At 38.5% G+C, this 17202-nt stretch overlaps 2 protein-coding genes and 1 pseudogene across 4 annotated transcripts in view; 2 read left to right on the top strand and 1 right to left on the bottom strand.

The window, feature by feature from the left end:
* LOC115859747 (26S proteasome regulatory subunit 4 pseudogene) overlaps positions 1–8267 on the top strand; it is a 38716-nt pseudogene extending 30449 nt beyond the window's left edge.
* The window catches only part of ST7L (suppression of tumorigenicity 7 like), a 196027-nt gene that overhangs the window by 37163 nt on the left and 141662 nt on the right, over positions 1–17202 (bottom strand). The window contains exon 15 of one of the 3 annotated variants that reach the window (XM_030869034.3): positions 7994–8303. The exons of the other annotated variants lie outside the window; for them this stretch is intronic. Within the exon in view, the coding sequence (XP_030724894.1) occupies positions 8088–8303 (216 nt within the window). The 3' untranslated portion in view covers positions 7994–8087. Of the gene's footprint in view, positions 1–7993; positions 8304–17202 lie in introns of those variants that run through there. 3 annotated transcript variants of the gene reach the window in all.
* Positions 1–17202, top strand: part of CTTNBP2NL (CTTNBP2 N-terminal like) — a 51692-nt gene that overhangs the window by 27525 nt on the left and 6965 nt on the right. Inside the window, exon 2 of the mRNA XM_030869030.2 lies at positions 14978–15208. Within this exon, the coding sequence (XP_030724890.2) occupies positions 14978–15208 (231 nt within the window). The remainder of the gene's footprint in view (positions 1–14977; positions 15209–17202) is intronic.

Genomic DNA, 17202 nt, shown 5'->3' with positions numbered 1-17202 from the left:
CAGAGTCACAGAGAATACATTCTTTTATGTTTGGCACTTTTTGTTCGATATAATGATTTTCAGTTTCATCAATGTCATTGTAGGTATCAGTAATTTGTCCCTTTTTATTGCTGAATAGTATTCCGTTTCATGAATTCGTCACATTTTACTTATCTGTTCTTCTAGTGATTGATATTTGATTGTTTCCAGTATGGGGCCATTATGAATAAAGCTACTCTGGATAATTGTGTAAAAGTTTTTGGGGACATATGTTTTCATTTCTCTTAGACAAATACTTAGAAGTGGAATAGCAGGTAGGCATTTCTAACTTTATGAGAAACTTCGAGATTAATTTCCAAAATAGTTCTACTGTTTATACTTCCACCAGCAATGTGAGCATTCTAGTTACTCCATATCCTTTATAACATTTGATGTTGTCAGTCTTAAATTTTAGCCTTTTTAATGGCCGTATAGTACTATCTTATTGTTGTTTTAATTTACATCTCCCTGATCACTAATGAGTGATCACTTTTTCATGTGATCTCCCTGATCACTAATGAATGATCACTTTTTCATGTACTTTTCGGCCATTCATATATATTTTTAGGTCTGTGATCCATCCTTCTTTTTGTGTATGGTATGAAGTAGGTGACAACTGTCATTTTTTTAACATCTTTACTGGAGTATAATTGCTTTACATTGTTGTGTTAGTTGCTGCTGTATAACAAAGTGAATCAGCTATATGTATACATATGTCCCCATGTCCCCTCCCTCTTGTATCGCCCTCACACCCTCCCTACCCCACCCCTCTAGGTGGTCACAAAGCACCTAGCTGATCTCCCTGTGCTATGCAGCTGCTTCCCAGTAGCTATCTGTTTTACATTTGGTAGTGTATATATGTCAGTACTACTCTCTCACTTCGTCTCAGCATACCCTTCCCCCTCTCTGTGTCCTCAAGTCCATTGTCCACATCTGTGTCTTTATTCCTGTCCTGCCCCTAGGTTCTTCAGAACCTTTTTCTTTTTTTTTTAGATTCCATATATATGTGTTACCATATGGTATTTGTTTTTCTCTCTCTGACTTCACTCTGTATGACAAACTCTAGGTCCATCCACCTCATTACAGATAACTCAGTTTCATTTCTCTTTATGGCTGAGTAATATTCCATTGTATATATGCGCCACATCTTCTCCATCCATTCATCTTTCGATGGACACTTAGGTTGCTTCCATGTCCTGGCTATTGTAAATAGAGCTGCAGTGAACATTGTGGTACATGACTCTTTGAATTATGGTTTTCTCAGGGTATATGCCCAGTAGTGGGATTGCTGGGTCGTATGGTAGTTCTATTTTTAGTTTTTTAAGGAACCTCCATACTGTTCTCCATAGTGGCTGTATCAGTTTACATTCCCACCAACAGTGCAAGAGGGTTCCTTTTTCTCCACACCCTCTCCAGCATTTATTGTTTGTAGATTTTTGGATGGTGGCCCTTCTGACTAGTGTGAAGTGATACCTCATTGTAGTTTTGACTTGCATTTCTCTAATGAATAGTGATGTTGAGCATCCTTTCATGTGTTTGTTGGCAATCTGTATATCTTCTTTGGAGAAATATCTGTTTCGGTCTTCTGCCCATTTGTGGATTGGATTGGATTTTTTTTTTTTTTTTTTTTTTTTTTTTGCGGCACGCGGGCCTCTCACTGCTGCGGCCTCTCCCGTTGCGGAGCACAGGCTCCGGACGCGCAGGCCCAGCGGCCATGGCTCACGGGCCCAGCCACTCCGCGGCATGTGGGATCCTCCCGGACCAGGGCACGAACCCGTGTCCCCTGCATCGGCAGGCGGACTCTCAACCACTGCGCCACCAGGGAAGCCCCGGATTGTTTGCTTTTTTGATATTGAGCTGCAAGAGCTGCTGTAAATTTTGGAGATTAATCCTTTGTCAGTTGCTTCATTTGCAAATGTTTTCTCCCATTCTGGGGGTTGTCTTTTCATCTTGGCTGTGGTTTCCTTTGCTGTGCAAAAGCTTTTAAGTTTCATTAGGTCCCATTTGTTTATTTTTGTTTTTATTTCCATTTATCTAGGAGGTGGGTCAAATAGGATCTTGCTGTGATTTATGTCATAGAGTGTTCTGCCTTTGTTTTCCTCTAAGAGATTTGTAGTGTCTGGCCTTACATTTAGGTCTTTAATCCATTTTGAGTTTATTTTTGTGTATGGTGTTATGGAGTGTTCTAATTTCATTCTTTTACATATAGCTGTCCAGTTTTCCCAGCACCATTTATTGAAGAGGCTGTCTTTTCTCCACTGTATATTCTTGCCTCCTTTATCAAAGATAAGGTGACCAAAAAAAGAAGAAGAAAAGGTGACCATATGTGCGTGGGTTTATCTCTGGGCTTTCTATCCTGTTCCATTGATCTATATTTCTGTTTTTGTGCCAATACCGTACTGTCTTGATTACTGTAGCTTTGTAGTATAGTCTGAAATCAAGGAGCCAGATTCCTCCAGCTCCATTTTTCGTTCTCAAGATTGCTTTGGCTATTCGGGGTCTTTTGTGTTTCCATACAAATTGTGAAATTTTTGGTTCTAGTTCTGTGAAAAATGCCATTGGTGGTTTGATAGGGATTGCACTGCATCTGTAGATTGCTTTGGGTAGTATAGTCATTTTCACAATGTTAAATCTTCCAATCCAAGAACATGGTATATCTCTCCATCTGTTTGTGTCATCTTTAATTTCTTTCATCAGTGTCTTACAGTTTTCTGGATGTAGGTCTTTTGTCTCCTACAAACCTAGGTAGGTATATTCCTAGGTATTTTATTCTTTTTGTTGCAGTGGTAAATGGGAGTGTTTCCTTAATTTCTCTTTCAGATTTTTCATCATTAGTGTATACGAATGCAAGAGATATTTGTGCATTAATCTTGTATCCTGCTACTTTACCAAATTCATTGATTAGCTCTAGTAGTTTTCTAGTAGCATCTTCAGGATTCTATATGTATAGTATCATGTCATCTGCAAACAGTGACAGTTTTACTTCCTTTCCAATTTGGATTCCTTATATTTCTTTTTAATCTCTGATTGCTGTGGCTAAAACTTCCAAAACTATGTTGAATAATAGTGGTGAGAGTGGGCAACCTTGTCTTGTTCCTGATCTTAGTGGAAATGGTTTCAGTTTCTCACCATTGAGAATGATGTTGGCTGTGGGTTTGTCATACATGGCCTTTATTATGTTGAGTTAAGTTCCCTCTGTGCCTACTTTCTGGAGAGTTTTTATCATAAATGCAGGTTGAATTTTGTCTAAAGCTTTTTCTGCATCCTTTGAGATGATCATATGGCTTTTCTCCTTCAATTTTTTAATATGGTGTATCACATTGATTGATTTGCGTATATTGAAGAATCCTTGCATTCCTGGGATAAAACCCACTTGATCATGGTGTATGATCCTTTTAATGTGCTTCTGGATTGTGTTTGCTAGTATTTTGTTGAGGATTTTTGCATCTATGTTCATCAGTGATATTGGCTTGTAGTTTTCTTTCTTTGTGACATCTTTGTCTGGTTTTGGTATCAGGGTGATGGTGGCCTCATAGAATGAGTTTGGGAGTGTTCCTCCCTCTGCTATATTTTGGAAGAGTTTGAGGAGGATAGGTGTTAGCTCTTCTCTAAATCTTTGATAGAATTCGCCTGTGAAGCCATCTGGTCCTGGGCTTTTGTTTGTTGGAAGATTTTTAATCACAGTTTCAATTTCAGTGCTTGTGATTGGTGTGTTTATATTTTCTATTTGTTCCTGGTTCAGTCTTGGAAGGTTGTGCTTTTCTAAGTATTTGTCCATTTCTTCCAGGTTGTCCATTTTATTGGCATATACCTGCTTGTAGTAATCTCTCATGATCCTTGTATTTCTTCTCTGTCAGTTGTTACTTCTCCTTTTTCATTTCTACTTCTGTTGATTTGAATCTTCTCCCTTTTTTTCTAGATGAGTCTGGCTAATGGTTTATCTATTTTGTTTATCTTCTCAAAGAACCAGTCTTTAGTTTTATTGATCTTTGCTGTCATTTCCTTCATTTCTTTTTCATTTATTTCTGATCTGATCTTTATGATTTCTTTCCTTCTGCTAACTTTGGAGTTTTTTTGTTCTTCTTTCTCTAATTGCTTTAGGTGTAAGGTTAGGTTGTTGATTTGAGGTGTTTCTTGTTTCTTGAGGTAGGATTGTATTGCTATATACTTCTGTCTTAATACTGCTTTTGCTGTATCCCATTGGCTTTGGGTAGTCATGTTTTCATTGTCATTTATTTCTAGGTGTTTTTTTATTTCCTCTTTGATTTCTTCAGTGGTCTCTTGATTATTTAGTAGTGTATTGTTTAGCCTCCATGCGTTTGTATTTTTTACAGATTTTTTTCCTGTAATTGATATCTAGTCTCATAACATAGTGGTCGGAAAAGATACTTGATATGATTTCAATTTTCTTAAATTTACCAAGGCTTGATTTGTGACCCAAGATATGATCTATCTTGTAGAATGTTCCATGAGCACTTGAGAACAAAGTGTATTCTGTTGGTTTTGGATGGAATGTCCTATAAATATCAATTAAGTCCATCTTGTTTAATGTATCATTTAAAGGTTGTGTTTCCTTATTTATTTTCATTTTGGATGATCTGTCCATTGGTGAAAGTGGGGTGTTAAAGTCCCCTGCTATGATTGTGTTACTGTCAATTTCCCCATTTATGGCTGTTAGCATTTGCCTTATGTGTTGAGGTACTTCCTATGTTGGGTGCATAATTATTTACAATTGTTATATTTTCTTCTTGGATTGATCCCTTGATCATTATGTAGTGTCCTTCTTTGTCTCTTGTAATAGTCTTTATTTTAAAGTCTATTTTGTCTGATGTGAGAATTGCTACTCCAGCTTTCTTTTGATTTCCATTGCATGGATTATGTTTTTCATCTTCTCACTTTCAGTCTGTATGTGTCCCTAGGTCTGAAGTGGATCTCTTGTAGATGGCATATATATGGGTCTTGTTTTTGTATCCATTCAGCCAGTCTTTGTCTTCTGGTTGGAGCATTTAATCCATTTACATTTAAGGTAGTTATCGCTATGTATGTTCCCATTACCATTTTCTTGTTTTGGGTTTGTTATTGTAGGTCTTTTACTTCTTTTCTGTTTCCTGCGTAGAGAAGTTCCTTTAGCATTTGTTGTAAAGCTGGTTTGGTGGTCCTGAATTCTCTTAGCTTTTGCTTGTCTGTAAAGGTTTTAGTTTCTCTGTTGAATCTGATTGAGATCCTTGCTGGGTAGAGTAGTCTTGGTTGTAGTTTTTTCCCTTTCATCCCTTTAAATATGTCCTGCCACTCCCTTCTGGCTTGCAGAATTTCTGCTGAAAGATCAGCTGTTAACCTTATGGGGATTCCCTTGTATGTTATTTCTTGCTTTTCCCTTGCTCCTTTTAATATATTTACTTTGTATTTATTTTTTGATAGTGTGTGTCTTGGCGTGTTTCTCCTTGGATTTATCCTGTATGGGACACTCTGTGCTTCCTGGACTTGACTATTTCCTTTCCCATGTTAGGGAAGTTTTCAACTATAATCTCTTCAAATATTTTCTCAGTCCCTTTCTTTTTCTCTTCTTCTTCTGGGACCCCTATAATTCAAATGTTCTTGCATTTAATGTTGTCCCAGAGGTCTCTGAGACTGTCCTTAATTCTTATCATTATTTTTTTTTATTCTGCTCTGTGGTAGTTTTTTCCATTATTTTATCTTCCAGGTCACTTATCCGTTCTTCTGCCTCAGTTATTCTGCTATTGATTCCTCCTAGAGAATTTTTAATTTCATTTATTGTGTTTTGCATCATTCTTTGTTTGCTCTTTAGTTCTAGGTTCTTGTTAAACGTTTCTTATATTTTCTCCATTCTATTTCCAAGATTTTGGATCATCTTTACTGTCATTACTCTGAATTCTTTTTCAGGGAGACTGCCTATTTCCTCTTCATTTGTTTGGTCTGGTGGGTTTTTACCTTGCTCCTTCATCTGCTGCATATTTCTCTGTCTTCTCATTTTGATTAACTTACCTTTGGGGGTCTCCTTTTCACATACTGCAGGTTCATATTTGCCGTTGTTTTTGGTGTCTGCCCCCCAATGGGTAAGGTTGGTTCAGTGGGTTGCGTACGCTTCCTGATGGAGGGGACTGGTGCCTGTGTTCTGGTGGATGAGGCTGGATCTTTTCTTTCTGGTGAGCAGGACTACATCTGGTGGTGTGCTTTGGGGTGTCTGTGGACTTAGTATGACTTTAGGCAGCCTCTCTGCTAATGGGTGGGGTTGTGTTCCTGTCTTGCTATTTGTTTGGCATGGGGTGTCCAGCACTGGAGCTTACTGGTCGTCAAGTGGAGCTGGGTTTTAGCGTTGAGATGGAGATCTCTGGGAGAGCGTTCGCTGATTGATATTACATGGGGCCAGGAGGTCTCTGGTGGTCCAGTGCCCTGAACTTGGCTCTCCCACTCAGAGGCTCAGGCCTGACACCTGGCCAGAGCACCAAGACCTTGTCAGCCACACAGCCAGGTACATGGGGAGTTTCTTGACTTTTGGGAAGTCTGAGGCCTTCTGCCAGGGTTCAGTAGGTGTTCCATAGGGGTTGTTCCACATGTAGATGTATTTTTGATGTATTTGTGGGGAGCAAGTTGATCTCCACATCTTACTCCTCCACCATCTTGACAGTCCTCCCTCTCATTATATTTTAAGCGATGTATGGTCCCCTGAATAAAAGAGATTAAGATCTAATGCAGCATTAAAAATTATACTTTCGACTTCTGGCAGCAGCGGCTCAAGTGGCCGAAGCAAGATGCGTGAAAGAGTGGTGGTCATGGTCCTGGAGGTGGAAAGGATGATGACAAGGATAAGAAAAAGAATTATGAATCTCCTATACCAGCTAGAGTGGGGCAAAAGAAGAAGAGAACAAAGGGACCAGATGCTGCCAGCATACTGCCCCTGGTGACATCTCACACTCAGTGCTGGTTAATATTGAAGTTAGAGAGAATTGAAGACTGTCTTCTCATGGAGGAAGAATTCATTAGAAATCAGGAACAAATGAGGCCTTTAGAAGAAAAGCAAGAGGAGGAAAGATCAAAGGTGGGTGATCTCAGGGGCACCCCAATGTCGGTAGGAATCTTGGAAGAGGTCATTGATGACAATCATGCCATAGTGTCTACGTCTGTGGGCTCAGAACACTATGTCAGCATTCTTTCATTTGTAGACAAGGATCTGCTGGAACCGGGCTGCTCGGTCCTGCTCAGCCACAGGTGCATGCTGTGATAGGGGTGCTGATGGATGACATAGATCCCTTGATCACAGTGAGGAAGGTGGAAAAGGCCCCCCAGGAGACCTATGCTGATATTGGAGCATTGGACAGCCAAATCCAGGAAATTAAGGAATCTGTGGAACTTCCACTCACTCATCCTAAATATTATGAAGAGATGGGTATAAAGCCCCCTAAGGGGGTCATTCTGTGTGGTCCACCCGGCACAGGTAAAACCTTCCTAGCCAAAGCAGTAGCAAACCAAAACTCGGCCACTTTCTTGAGAGTGGTTGGCTCTGAACTTATTTAGAAGTTATCTAGGCAATGGGCCCAATCTTGTTCGGGAACTGCTTTGAGTTGCTGAAGAACATGCACCATCCATTGTGTTTATTGATGAAATTGATGCTATTGGGTCAGAAAGGTATGATTCAAATTCTGGTGGTGAGAGAGAAATTCAGTGAACAATGTTGGAGCTGTTGAACCAGTTGGATGGGTTTGATTCAAGGGAAGACATGAAAGTTATCATGGCCACAAACCAAATAGAGACTTTGGACCCAGCACTTACAGACCAGCCCACATTGACTGGAAGATAGAGTTCCCCTTGCCGGATGAAAAGACGAAGAAGCGCATCTTTCACATCCACACGAGCAGGATGACACTAACCCTGGATGACTTGATCATGGCTAAAGATGACCTCTCTGATGCCAACATCAAGGCAATCTGTATGGAAGCTGGTCTGATGGCCTTGAGAGAATGTAGGATAAAAGTAACTAATGAAGACTTCAAAAAGTTTAAAGAAAATGTTCTTTATAAAAAACAACAAGGCACCCCTGAGGGACTCTATCTCTAGTGGACCACAGTTGCCTTCCGGGAAAAGGTTGGAAGTGTGTGATCCCTCAGAGATGTGAGGTTGGGGAAGTTTTCCAGGAGTCCATGTTCCAGCTGATCTTCATTAGCACAGCATCCTGAGTACCTTTTGAGCATGATGTGTAGGACGCCCATCCAGCTCTCTTCATATGTTGGTCGCGTGCAATGCTCTCTTCCCAATAAAGCGTGCTCTTTCTCAAAAAAAAAAAAATTATACTTTCAAATTATTATATTCAGAGCATTAATTTGTTCAGGTCTTATAGAATCCCTTACACATTTTCTTCCCCACCTCAAAAAGTTTTTTATTTAGACCCAGTCCAAAATGTATATGTAACTTGTTTCAATCACATACATAGACTAAAATAATAGAACAAAGACAAAAAAACTCAGCACACCTATTTCAGTTTCATTAGGAGTTTTCTCAGGACTCTCTCAAATCTGAATGTTGAAGCAGCTACATTGTTCTGTTTACCCATATTCTTATTCTATCAATAAGCAGTCTACTAGCTAGAAGTACTACACGTGTAGCTATTTGTACTAAACTTACCATTTTTAGTCTTCAAAAGAATTTATTACACTGTAGTCAAATAATATGGTAATGTGATCCTCTGAACTTATGTAAATAATTGCTTTTATAAATATCTGTGGTTGCAGACTGACCCCAAGGGGAATCTTTTTTTTTTTTTTTTTACCAGGGTGATGAACGTTTTATTAAAAATACAAGGGGAATCTTTGAAGCTCATCTGCTTCAAAGTCAGTTTGCTAAATATATATATCGATATTACCTTAAGTGATTATACTAAGTAAATTCTAGATTTCACTAACAGCAAAATAAAATATTGACCTCACTAAAATGATGAGACTAAGGAGAGGCTAAGACATCAGGAAAGAGGCTGGAAAATATGTTACATGTCTTGGACTTAAGGCAAAATATAGGATGTAGGAAGAAGAAAGATGTACTAAGTGCTTTTTCCTTCAGATCACTTGCAATCTAAGTAGGTTGAAAGAAAAGACAGAAGAGTGAGAAGTGTTTAATAACAATGCAAGAGATAAATATCAATTGACCACATTATATAATATGTCACATGCCAGTTCAGGATTGATTGCTAAGTAAATAGAATGTTATTGGTTATCCAGGTTCCTGATACATTTTTAGTGATGTGTTACTTCTGAGTTATCTGGGATTGGTGAATTTCGTTTTGCTTTTAATGGAGATTTACTAGCCTGATCCAATTTTACAGAATCTTAAGTCTGTGGGGTTGAGTTTAAGTCATTGGCTCTAAAACAGGAAAATCTATATTCTAAATTCGGTTATTGAAAAAAATAATTCATATTTATAGTACTTACTTTGTGTCAGGTACTATAGGAAGCATTTTACATTACTCATTTAATTTTTATAACAAACCTATAGGTAGATTGTTACTGTCATTCTACAGATGAGGAATCTGAGGCACAGAGAAGTTAAGGTTGTTACTAAAGGTAATACAGAAAATAGTAGCGACAGGATATAATCCCAGTTCTGTTAGACTCTAGGGCCCAAACGTATTAAAGAAAATAAACATATAGAAAAGACCAGATCTGAGAATACAGCATTTATGGTTAAGTAGAAGGAGCACTTGGTTTTCAATAATATATTAGACATATTTTTTAAATGATGAAAATTTTCTCTTTTTGCTCCCATGATATATATATATATATATATATATTTTTTTTTTTTTGCGGTACGTGGGCCTCTCACTGTTGTGGCCTCTCCCGTTGCAGAGCACAGGCTCCCGACGCGCAGGCTCAGCGGCCATGGCTCACGGGCCTAGCCACTCTGCGGCATGTGGGATCTTCCCGGACCAGAGCACGAACCTGTGTCCCCTGCATTGGCAGGCGGACTCTCAACCACTGCGCCACCAGGGAAGCCCTCCCATGATAAATTTTGTGCCATTTTCCAGAAATTAGTTGAATTCCAATGAGGCTAAATCCTCTTTTATCAATATTATCAAACAGTAAAATCTGGTTTTCTTTCGGCAAGTAAAAAGGAACTTCCAGAACAAAGGTTATACTTGTAATGTTATTATCATCTTTATCCAGAACGGTTGCTTTATTTCCAGTTGTTCAGGCAGCTATTTATAGTTTATTAGGGGCTCCAGAGTATAAATGATTTGAAGATTAATAGATTCAAATTGTGTGTAAAAAGGATTCCTTTTAACATGCTTTTGGTAACATTAATAAAAACCATTTTGGAATCACGTTTTTTGTCTTTCTGATCCCTGACATAGAAGTATTCAGATATTTTTAAAGGCATAATGTTTATATTGCTGTTTACTTTTATAAGTATCACTTCAGAATTGGCAATAAATGGCAAAATTGCATATTCTAATACAGTTCTGGTATCAGCCTGAGTCTTGAAAATAAAACCTTGTACTTAAATATAAGCCCCCATTTAAATGGGCCATAATTCTTCACCTTTACATTTGGAACCACTTTTCATGTTGGTGATTATCATCCAAAGAATAAAGAGATTGATTTCCTATTTTAAGATTGAAATACATATATAATTTATACCATTATCGGGACTTCCCTGGTGGCACAGTGGTTAAGAATCCGCCTGCCAATGCAGGGGACACAGGTTCGATCCCTGGTCCAGGAAGATCCCACGTGCTGTGGAGCAACTAAGCCCGTGCACCACAACTGCTGAGCCCACACACCACAACTACTGAAGCCTGGGCGCCAGAGCCTGTGCTCTGCAACAAGTGAAGCCACTGCAATGAGAAGGCCGCGCACCACAATGAAGAGTAGCCCTGGCTTGCTGCAACTACAGAAAGCCCGCACACAGCAACGAAGACCCAATGCAGTCAAAAAATATATATATATACATATATATATATATATGTATGTATACTATTATCTACATATAATATTATTGAACTATTATTTATGTATATATGATATATACGTGTATGTTATTTATTATAATTATTTATTATAGAGAGATGGTGATTGCTTCATATTTCTTTTTGTAGTTTATCATAGCAAAGCTGAAATTTTTGGATAGCAAACATGGCATATCCAAGGATATTATGTGGTTTTATTTTAAGCTTTCAGTAGTGGTGTGTTTCATTCAGCCTATAACAGTAAAAATAAATGAGTAATAGATGACTAGTATGTTTTGTCTGCTATAGTAATATCTTCTATCATTGAATCTGTCTAACCAGCCAGTTACTTTACTGTTGTCTGAAATAAAGATCATTGTGTTTTCTGACAATGTAGGAATTTCTGTTCAGTTAAAATATATGTTGTCATTGAAGTAAAAATAATGAAATTGCAAGAAATTGATTGATTTTAGCTGTACTCCTGAACTCCTCTCCCCCAAAGTGAAATCCAGATCATTTTAAAGTTCTTATAAAATAGCTGGAATTTCATTAAAATATTAAAACTCAGCCTTGATAGTTTTTAGTACAGGTACTTAGCCTCTAAATTTTGACCTGAAACATAAACGGTAGTGGTAGCATGTCCAGTCATTCACGTTGATAACCAGCCTCCACGATGGCCCCCAGTGGTCCTCCCTCCTGATATTCACACCCTTAAGTAGTCCCCCATCCACCCACATTTACCAGGGTTGGTCTGTGTGATTGCTAGAATACACCAGAAATGATGGTAAGTCACTTCTGAGATTAGGTTATAAGACAGTGGGACTTCCATCTGGATGTGTCTCTCACTGTCTCACATCACTTGCTCTGTTGGAAGCCAGTACGTGCAAGGAACCAAGGCCTAGCCCAACAACTAAGCTTGGAAATGGATCCTCCAGCCCTAGTCGTGCCCTCAGATGGCTGCATCCTTGGCCAGCAGCTTGACTGCAACCTCATGAGACACTGAGCCAGAAGCACCCAGCTCAGCCCTCAGCCCCTCCCAGATTCCTGACCCTCAGAAACTGTATGAGATAAAAAATGTTTACTAAGCATTTAAATTGGGGAGTAATTTGTTATGCAGGAATAGATAACCAATGCACACCTCCACTAAAGCTCTTCTTTCATTTGTCAAATCTTAACATCTATTTTTAGTTATTGTTGTTATTATTTGTGCTGTTAAGTGTGTAAATACGTACAGTTCACCTGACTGAAGCATTAAGTTGGATGGAAAATACTATGTTCCATCTCCCATTTTCCAATCCAGTGTTTGGTATAATAAATACAGAATTCACTTTTCCCATATTCGGGTCCCATAACTATTATTTTATACTTAAAATAATTGTTTTATTTTACTTAAATTGTACTTAAAATAATTGTTTTGTGACAAGGAGCCTTTTTTAGATTATTCTGCAGATTCTTTTCATTTATGTGTGAAGCTACCAATTTTGTATAACTTGTAATTACTATGCAAGTGATTATAGAATTACTGTGAAATACTTCAAGAGAAAACAGACAGCTTAACAACTATTCTCAGAGAAGTCTGAGGCCTCACCAACGAAGCTCCTCATCCATTGCTTGTAACTCTGTGATGCTTATTAATTCTACAGGATAATAACAGTGTGGGTTTTATTTAAAAAGTTATATTTTTAAGGATTAGTTAACTATATCCTGAAACCTGAGAGAGCGAGCTTCTTAGCAGATGCAGCTTCTTAGCATCAAGATTATGAATTGTACTCCCAGCTCTGCTCTCCCATCCCACTTTCTCCATGGTGTTCTGAAAAGGAAAGGTCATAAAAATACTCAGGTTCACTTTTTCCTTTTTGCCCTACTAAACCAATTTTAGTACCAATAATTGTTTCTTTTCCATAGCTAATCATACAGAAACAGTAATCATGAATAAAAGATGTGACAGAAGAGTGGAATTTCAACTTCTTAAAGAGTTTTTTTTTTTTTCTCTTGCTTCCTTTGTGTTTTTCTAAACGAGGATTTGCCTTAGGACATTAATAGCTACAAATAGATACTTTCAGTGAATCCTGGGTTATCAGTCTCATGTTTTTATACCTGAACTTAAAGAAACAGATGTTCTTAATGAAAAGAAAACATTGATGAGTTCCATGTTCTTTGACATTAATGCTCTTAAATATGTAACTAAAAATTAGCTTTTTTGTCTATTCTTGCCATGATTCTTAAAAACACTAATAAAAATAGCCAATTTTGGAATTGGTCTTGTCTTCCTCTATCCTAAATAGACAAGATTAATTTGAAATTTTACTGAAAATTTCCTTTTAATTTGGACCTAAAAAAAAATAGGATTCTGTCTTTCAAATCCCTCCCCCCTTCAATCCACATGCTCACATGTGCACACCCACACACACACACGCACACTTGTAATAAGGTTAGGGGATGGTAATCAGTAACTTAAAGGAACAAATGAATTTCACTCTTCAAATGTTTAGTATACAAATGTTATCCAAATACTCCAATAATGTCATCACTTAAGACAGTTGTAGTCCAGCCAGAAGTAAGACCACCAGGGCTTCTAACTCTGCTTTGAACATCTGCCAACTGATACCAACACAAATTTGTAACACAAGGCTAATTCCTGAGTCTTGAACTTGGACAGTCTCTTAATGAGGAAGGAGGCATCAAATTTTCAGCACTGAAACATGTCAGAGAAACCCCATGTTTGCTTTATTTTCTTGAGGGTTTTTGTTTTTTAAGCATGGTCACTGAATTGTGTATTTTTCTTTTCAAATGGGTTCCCATTTGTGGGTGGTGGTATCTCCTGATGAAATAATTTTTAAAACTTGAGAAATAACAGTAATTTTCATAACTAGATTTCATTTGAAAGCTTAAATTATATAGTACTTTGCTATGATTTTTGAGAAAGTTTCCACAACCCTCTATTAACACTTCATTTTTTTTTTTTGTAAAATGTCTCAGGAAACAATTAAATGTCTGTTTAGTAGAGTAATTGTTAATTTCACTCTGTTCACCTGCACGTAATATATGATGCTTATATGAAATAGTACTTCAAGTCTTTCCTAGAAGACGTAAGAGGGAAGCCTAAGAATCTCCTTTCACTCCCTTCCTGATCATTCGACCTGACTTGGCGCCCAGGCCCAAAGCCGCAGGCCAGACTCCAAGCACCAGCCCACATTCCCTGCTCAAGTTCCCTTTCATCCCCGAAGCTCACCAAGCCCTGAAGGGGACAGAAAGGAGGATGGAAGACAGCTGAACAGAGGTTAGAAGAGGGGGGTGGAATTTGGCAGCAGGTAGAAGGACTTTGTCTGCACCTCTAGTGGTGAGTGCCTCCACCCTCTTGACCGGCCAAAAATTGAGTGAAGTTCTATGTGGACAAATCACAAACAGTCCTCGATTATAATGTAAAAATGTCTTTAGCATCCTTTACTTATCTACAGCCAGCTGGTTAGGTCTCTAAACATATAAACTCTTAAAGGTATTATGCTTACCGTATTTTAGAAATGTAAATGCCATAACACAGAAAAGATGAGATATACCTGTTGGTAATAGAAGCATTCATAAGCTGAGGCAGTAAGTGTGGTGGTTAAGGTCACAGACTCTAGAGCCAGGCTGCCTGGGTTTAAATCCCAATTCTGACAGCTTGCTAGATGAGTAACCTGAAACAAGTCACTTGACCTCTCCGTAGTAATTTTCTCATCTGCAAAATGGAGATGATAGTACTACCTTATAGGGTTGTAAAATTTAAATAACCTGAACCTAAACACTTAGATCAATGTCTAACTGGTACTTAGCTTTACATAAGTATTTGTTCCCATTAATATGCTATGCCCCTTTTCTGATGTTATGTCTATACTTAGATGACCCTGTCTGATTTGTAGTCAAAAGGTTACTTCATACTCACACCACTGCCTTTGATGTCTAACTACTAGCAGATCCCCTCCTCAGCAGTATTTGAAAGCAAAATGCTTATTTTCCTTTCTTTCCCAGGCCCAACACAGAGATACTTTCATTGAAGAACGCTATGGAAAATATAACATCAGTGATCCTTTAATGGCACTCCAGAGAGACTTTGAAACACTGAAGGAGAAGAACGATGGCGAGAAGCAGCCAGTCTGCACAAACCCGCTCTCGATTCTTAAGGTGGTGATGAAGCAGTGCAAGAACATGCAGGAGCGCATGCTGTCGCAGCTGGCTGCCGCAGAGAGCAGGCACCGCAAGGTGGGTTCACTGCTGACGTGCACCTGCAGACTCCTGAAATGCCTGACACTTTCCCGTCAGCTGCCCGCTCTCACAGTAACTTAACTGGGAGGTCTCACAGGTGTAAAAAAGCCCCTGAGCTTACCTAAGAGCCAGGAGATAGAAAACGCAGGTTATTCCAAATGTTAAATTTAGGCAGTGTGCCAGACGCATTATTTCAGATGGCATTTCTTCTTGATATGACACTCCAAAACACTTGGTATGTTTTTTCAACTCTTGGTCATCCAAACTTTGGCAACAAACTGGGGCTTGACCAAGCCTTGTAGCTGAATGGAGTGTTCCCTATTTGCTTACTTAAGTGATAAATAGAAAGATTAACAGGTATTTGGGGAATGCTATATCAGAGAGAGAGAGAGAGAAAGAATTAGAGAATTTACCTGACCATAAACATACAAGCCAATAGACTATTTCATTTATTTCTAGTTTTGAGTTTCACTGCATTTTACTTCTCATGAAACCATAAACAGTCCCTAGGGTTGTTTACCTTAAAGCTGTTCTACCCTGTTAGGAAACAGTGTGTGTGTGTGTGTGTGTGTGTGTGTGTGTGTGTGTGTGTGTGTGTGTGTGTGTGTGTGTGTGTGTGTGTGTGTGTGTGTGTGTGTGTGTGTGTGTGTGTGTGTGTGTGTGTGTGTGTGTGTAAGGCAAACCTGTGCTTTCCTCTACCTCATCTCCTTGGAATTCTTCTAGTGCTTGTGATTTCATTCCCCGATTTATCATTTATGGCTCAGATTTGGCCTGGAAAAAATGCTTGGCTAGAGTCTGCATTTTTAAGAACTATTGGTTTAGATTTATATCAACAAGGGGGGACATCAGTGCATTTAGTAGGAAGCATTTTATTCTGAAAAAATTGGGTTAGCAGCTGCAGTTTGATGGACCTTCGTTTACTTTTATGGTTACCTGCTTTAGAGAGCAATCTGCTTAAAATGCATCTGACAAAGTGCTTAAGGGCTTAGGTCTTGCCCATGATTTTTCTTTCCCTTCACAGAGTCCAAACAAAAGGCCAAAGTGGGAGTTCTTAACCACGAATGGGTCTCAGATATTCCATGATCCCCCAGAAAATATACAGAGTGCCAAAAGTTTATGCATTTTGTAGAAAATGAATTTTTTCCCCATATCCTTACTTGAATTCTCAGAGTTCCCCAAGACCCAGAAAAGTTTAACCTCTGGACTAGACTGAAGTAATCTGAAGACATTTATGCCCCAATTTAAAAGGTGTCAGTGAGACTGAGGTAGTTGCCTAAATTTGGGGGCTTTTACTTAATATTATGAGAAAATCTTCACAACATCCTTGTTTGATGGGCAGGCCTGTTTTCTATTTCATACATGAAGTAACTGAGTTGTACTGAAGGGCTGGCTGGCTGTCATGCCCATTGAAGGTGTAGTGTTGGGATAGTTTATGGTTCTAGGTGATTGGGGAGAGGAAGAGTTAAAAAATTCAGAATTCCCTAACACTGTATTTCAGTGTAAGATACTATTAAATATTTTAAAACAGCTGCCTATCTGATCTTAAGTGTTTTATCAAAGTAGAACACTGACTTTGTTAGACATCAAACTAGAGGCTTATAATTAGGGTGCATATAGTCCCAGTTTGCCTGAGAGAATTCCAGTTTAAGCCTGTTGCCTTGGCATAGTTGTTAACAATACCCGCTTTGGCTCTCAGACATGTTAGTGGTTTGAACAGTCAATTATGTGGTTACTCTGCTTATTACGAAAAATAGGGTTCCCTAGTCCACCCCTTCCCATTCTCTCTCCTCCTCAGTATTAGAGACAACCTCTTTTTTCTTTTAACTGTTTATTTTGGCAGCTAACTTCCATATTTCTATTCATATTTTAGACACATATTTACTTTCTTTTATTATAGATGTGGATTTCATTATCTTACACGGTGTCTACCTCCCTTCTCTCCACCCCTGCCATCTTCCCAAAACAAACATAATACCCTTTCCTCACCCTCA

The sequence above is a fragment of the Globicephala melas genome, chromosome 1 (assembly GCF_963455315.2).
Source record: "Globicephala melas chromosome 1, mGloMel1.2, whole genome shotgun sequence".
Lineage (NCBI taxonomy): Eukaryota > Metazoa > Chordata > Mammalia > Artiodactyla > Delphinidae > Globicephala > Globicephala melas.
The sequence above is the reverse complement of the archived record's forward strand: the minus strand, read 5'-3'. Positions and strand labels throughout refer to the sequence as shown.